At 38.7% G+C, this 6016-nt stretch overlaps 1 protein-coding gene across 1 annotated transcript in view; it reads right to left on the minus strand.

Moving 5' to 3' along the window:
* Nucleotides 1–6016, minus strand: part of Adgrv1 (adhesion G protein-coupled receptor V1) — a 595268-nt gene that overhangs the window by 558892 nt on the left and 30360 nt on the right. Inside the window, exons 14-16 of the mRNA XM_008829347.3 lie at nucleotides 4047–4210; nucleotides 2541–2664; nucleotides 1247–1513 (exon numbers count right to left, since the gene is read on the minus strand). Coding sequence (XP_008827569.1) covers nucleotides 1247–1513; nucleotides 2541–2664; nucleotides 4047–4210 — 555 coding nt within the window. The remainder of the gene's footprint in view (nucleotides 1–1246; nucleotides 1514–2540; nucleotides 2665–4046; nucleotides 4211–6016) is intronic.

A 6016-nucleotide genomic window follows, 5' to 3' on the forward strand; every position in this document is an offset into this window, starting at 1 on the left:
TGCCCTGTTCTGACTTTTTTCTAGTTCCCTGTCTAGAACTTGTAATGCTAATTACTCTTGCTTTTACTTCTTCACATGTCCCATTCATGATTCAAGGACTTTCTTCTCCCCTTAGAGACAAGAGTTATGCAATTTGGAAGTCTTTTAGATAGACCCACTGAAGGGGTACTCCAATTGCCTTACCCTGCGTCCTTGTTCAACATGTAAGAAGCCAGAGCAGTCGGCGTCCCTATTCCCTATTGGCAATTTGAGTAACCCCTTCAGAGGATGGCGTGATAAGAATAGGAGGTAGGAACTGGCTAGGCAGTTAGGGTAAAAATACCCCAAAGAAATATAGCCAATTTCTTGGCTAAAAGTCAAAATGTTCTTGGGCCTGTGAGCAACATACTCTGTTCCAAGCCCAAAAACGTCAAAAGTATTTGGAAGCTTGTATCTAATACTTAAAAGATTTTAGGGTTACCTCTTCAGAGGGGGGAATGTTAGAGTATGTTCGGGTAGCAAAAAGCCCCATAAAGCCCTGTCTCAAAAAGACAAAAAAATAATAATAATAAAAGAAGAAAGAGTACATGAACTTATCAGAAAAAAAGTGATGGGGCGATATGGGAGAAGTTGGAGGGGAGGGGGTGGGCCTGGATTTGGTTAAAACACCTTATATGCATGTATGAAATTCTAAATAAATTATTTTTTCAAGTGAAAAAAAAACAGGGACATTCTAGCTTGTGGTTTTATACTGCTGAGATCATAAAGAAAGACCAAGAAAATTCTTCAGTTTGAAGAGATTAGAGGGACATTATAGTTAAATGCAATGCATAATTCACTCCAGTGAGGAATGCTACAAAATGATCATTTTGCTAAAAAGGACATTACTGGGACAACTGAAGAAATCTGAATGAAGACAGAGATGATGACTGCACTCATGTGTTACCTTCCTGATTTCGATGCTTGAAGGCTCACTTCAAGCTTCAAACAATGTAGATGAGATACCACAGACTAAAATTCTTGAAATTATGAACCCAAATAAATCTCTCTTGTAATTTGACTTTCCCAGAATTTTATCACAGTAATAGAAGTTAATTACATAGCACATGAAGGTTCAACAGCAATCTCTCATCCCATTACTCAAGAAGGCAACAAAGCAAACAATTTTCCTCATGAGCAGTCCCAGAAGATAGTAAAGGTCTAGCTGGTACAACTACTCAGCCAATGATGAAGGGACAGATCAACCATAACAATAGCGTTTATTTACCTGTTGAATTAAAAAGGATTATATAAAAAGGTTCATCTGTTTCTGGGATTCCATCTTCATTAACATATACAGATATACTCTGCTCTCTACTTCCAACCTCAAACACAAGGGTTTCTCTTTTCTCAACAAGAAGAAAGTCTCCTTCTTGTGCTGAAGCCTTTCCATCCATGGAGGCGTACTGGACAGTGCAGGTCACACTCACAGATCCATTTCTGAGAACTGTAAAGTTGGCAGTCTCACCCTCCTGGACCCTCACAACTCGAGGTTCTGAAACACATAGAGAAAAGGAGCACATGAGCCTATCCGATTCCATTCACATCTTTTCAGATCACTCTTATTTATCCCTGCCATCCACAAGAAAACCCTATCCTGCAGTTTTTGCTTAAAGAATCAGCTGTGCTCCCCTCTGACATGAGACCCTCTGATTATTTTAAGAGTCACTGACCTCCTCCTTGCCGAATGCCCAAAGAAGTCCAATTTGTCAGTAAATTACATAGGATTTGAACTTTTTGCCTACTGCTTTAATATGCCACATGTTGAAAGTTAGTTCTCTGAAAACAGACCCAGCTATCTCTTGCTTTATTTTGCCACAAGAGTTAGCAAAATGCTACACATAAGAATAATTCATTAACTGCCTATTACCTGAGGGCTAATAATGAAATAAATAAAATCCAAGAGGTTCGGGAAGTGCCTACATCAACAACTTCACAGATGTAGATGCAGATGTAGATGTAGATGTAGATGTAGATGTAGATGTAGATGTAGATGTGTGTGTATATAATATACACACACATATACAGCTTATAAAAAAGAGGTTTACGAGAATTAGAAATCTAAGTTTTATGAACAAACTTAAGAGATGCTTCAGGGGGGCAAAGATAGTTGAAAAGAAGGAAATAAAATGGCAAAAATGGAGAATACTCAATTAATGTATCCACTAAGCATCAGTTACTATGGCAGGTGGCCACCATTAGGAACAACAGCAAGCCCTGAATCGATTTGGACTCTTAGAAGAGATCACAAGGAAGCACGTTCTACTCTGCACAAAGAAAGGATAACGCCTTGGAGGGAGTAAAGCTAACCAAATTCCTTACACTATTTACATTTTGTTTCAGCTTTTTAAGATGAATGTGTTTAAACTCAACCACTGAATATAACCATAAAATGAATCATGAAATTATATTTAAATAGCATTGATTACATTACTAAAAGTTTTCAGTCAATAATTCTTTTTAAGAGAGAATTAAGAGTTTAAGAAAGATATAAACCCACTCAATCCAGGAAGCAATACCACCTGCAAAATAAATGGGGTCATCATTTCTTCGAATCCTGAGGGTGGCAGTTGTTCTGTTTCCTACTTCAGCTCCACCAGTGGCATTAAGTAAGGTAATAGAAAATTCCTCCATTTCCTCTGGAATCTTTTGGCAAACAATACATACTGTAAGTCAAGTTAATTATATTTATATACTTATATCATATATGCCTATGAGATTACTTCTTAAAAAAAAAAAAAATTCAAGTAATGCATGACTTTCATCCCAGCACTTAGTAGGCAGAGGCAGGTGGATCTCTGTAAGATTGAGTCCACCCTGGTCTACATAGTGAGTTCTAGTCCAGCTGGGGACTAGATAAAAAACAAAACAACAAAAAAGCTCAAGTAATAGTACCAATATTTATTTTCATTTTTAAGGCAAAAGCTTCTTAAAAAGCATTCCTATGAGATTCAGACTCCCCTAAAATTATTTTAATATCATTCATCCAAACAGTCACTTTTTTGTGACTATAAAATATAATGAAGAATATAGATATTTTGCCTTACATAAGGAAAACATAGCCATACCATATAGTTTATATCATTTCTGTACAAAAAAAGGAAACAAGTTAACTATAAGAAAAAAAAACTGAACAGAGAAACAATATACCACCCTCAGAACCCCTAACAGTTACTAGGCCCAGTTAGCTCTCCAAGGCCTCTAAAATGGTCACTAAAGTTTTCTATGCCCAGGTCAGAAGACCTTACTTCCATGTCCCATTGGAAGATGAGCCCTATTTCTGAGTCTGTATATCCCCAGATGGACATTATTTCTCTTTCATGTTATCTGCGTGAGGCAGTCTTCTCCCCATTCCAAAACAGAAAAAAATAGTGGAATTTTGTCTCTTGAGGGACAGTTCTAAGGGAAAAGTACAAGCCTTTATAGTTATGCAGCCCCCTGAGAAAGGTTAAGCCTCCATTTTGGGAAAGTTCTCTTTACTGTCAACAAGATGAAGCACCACCACGCTGGGCTCCCTATGACCAGGGTCCTGATGCTAAAAATGTACCACAGAAATAAGATGAAGCATCACTACATTGGGCTCATGGTCCCTATGTACTGGGTCCTGATGTTGAGAATATGCCATAGAATTCCTTCAAGATGGCTTCTCTTCAAAGTGCCTAAGCACAAGTCAGTTCATCTCACAACTCTGAATCCCTAATACTTGAAATATAATGGACATAAATTGTGAGAGTAAAAATACGAATGTTTTTAATGAACTCCTAAAATGGCATTGTTCTTTTGCCTTATAGTCAATCAATGTCACACCAGAGCTCTTTATCACATACTTTAATCAACCAGAATATTATCAGATATTTAATTATTTAATAAAAATAATGAATGAGCTGGGGGCGTAGCTCAGTGATAGATATGGAAAGGCCCTGGGTTTGATGACAAACATCACAAAAAGATAAACCAAACAAATAACTGCCAAAACTTATGATTAAGCAATTACAAGTCAAGTGAAAGTTTATATTTGCAGTCCTTACCTCATCAAGAAGGGAGTAAATGGTGATATATTTTAAAAATTCCTTATCTCCAAAAGAAATAGTTCCTTTCACAGGAAATACATCTTGTGTAAAGTCTGGACTAACCACCCAGGATACAGTAACATCTCCAAAGTTGCCTCGATTTCTTATTACACCATAAACAGCTGTGAAATATACATGAATATATGTAAAATACATACTAGCCTGCTCTTCCTCGTGTTGGTATACAATTATTAAAACAAGTAGATTCAGTCTTGGATTGTAAAGAGTCATCCTGCATAGGAATAGAACTGTAATCAGCTATGTACAACTATTATAAAGTCCCATAAGCTGATCTGCTGAAGGTATTCAGTGAAAGCTTGACTTGTACGGCAAGGAAAATTTCTTGCCCAGACATGGCTTTAAAAACGAAAGAACTCAACCCACAGACCTCTCTCCGACCAGGAGGCCTCTCTCTCTGAGGTAAGTCGATCCTGCCCTCTGAGCCTTGACTCCCCCAGCCTCATTAACACACTAATCTCCCACGCTGGTCTCTCCTCCTAGCCTGGGTCCTGTTCCATTCCCTGTCTTGGGACCCCAGACACCTGGGGAACCATCAATGCTTCCTGATCCTTTGCATCCAGACCAACTCAGTTCTGCCTCAGATTCCCAGGAGCACTCTGGGCCCGCCCTCACCGCCCTCTACTTCCCTGGGCCTGCACTACCTTCCAGCCTCTTTCCTGGATGCCTGGGCTGACCTGATCCTTTGCATCCACACCAACCCAGCTCCTCAAGGCAGTCCACAGGAGCCCTTGAGGCCCCTTCGTGCCCCCATCTTCCTTTCAACTCTGGGCAGGACGGCCACCAGCTGCCCTAGACCAGCATATTTCCTGGGCTCCTCTCCCAGGCAGGTCCAACCCCCAAATTCCTGAGGCGAAACTCTTTCCTGGAGGGATCCTGACCTTAGGAGAAAGCCTGAGAGTATCTGATCCTCATCTGACTTGGGCTTCTGTAGGAACTCCTCAAGACAAAAGCAATTTGGCCCACCAATATAAAATCAAAAGAGAGAATGGGAAGGTTAGAGGAACCAGCTTTTCATGCCCCAAAAGTAAACCACAAAAACACATAAAGTTCACAAAAAGAAGCAAACCTAAACTTGAAGCCTTGAGTCTCACACAAGAATCAGAAACTACAAAAGAAATTCACATGTCAAAATCACAGAGAAAAAATAATAACATGAAAAACCAAAATAACATATCGCCACCAAATAGCAATAGTCCTCTAAAGAAGTACAGGGAGAACCCCCTAGAGATAATGCAGGACATGGAACTCAAAAGAATAATTATAAACATGATAAAAGAATTCAGTGAATTTAAGGAACACACAAAAAAAGAAATCAATGAATTGAAGGAAGGTAGGGATAAACTTCTGAATGAATTCAGAAAAGAGTTAGAAATACTGAAGAATACTCAGGCTGAAATGAAGAAGGAAGTGAAACACAAAGTAAGCCAATTACAAATGACAGAAGAAAGCCTCACCAGTAGGATGAATGAAATGGAAAACTGAGTATTAAGACTGGAAGATGAAGTGGACGAACTAGGCCACTCAAGCAAAGATTTGAAACATTTAAGAAATCACAAGAATGGAATATGCAGGAATTCTGTGACACCATAAAAAGACCAATCTTATCAATCATAGGCATACAGAAAGGAGAAGACTCTCAAGATAATGGCATGGACCAGATCTTCAACAGAATCGTGGAAGAAAATTTCCCAAAATTAAAGAAAGACATGCCCATACAAATACAAGAACCATATAGAACACAAAACAGACAGGATCAGAAAAGAAACTCCACGGCACATCATAGTAAGAACACTATACGTACAAAACAAAGAGACAATACTGAAAGCTGCAAAAGAGAAACAACAAGTCATATATAAAGGAAAACCCATTAGGATTACAGCTGACTTTTCAGTGCAAACTATGAAAGC

Source organism: Nannospalax galili, unplaced genomic scaffold (assembly GCF_000622305.1).
Source record: "Nannospalax galili isolate Female #2095 unplaced genomic scaffold, S.galili_v1.0 scaffold173, whole genome shotgun sequence".
In the NCBI taxonomy this organism is placed as follows: Eukaryota; Metazoa; Chordata; class Mammalia; order Rodentia; family Spalacidae; genus Nannospalax; species Nannospalax galili.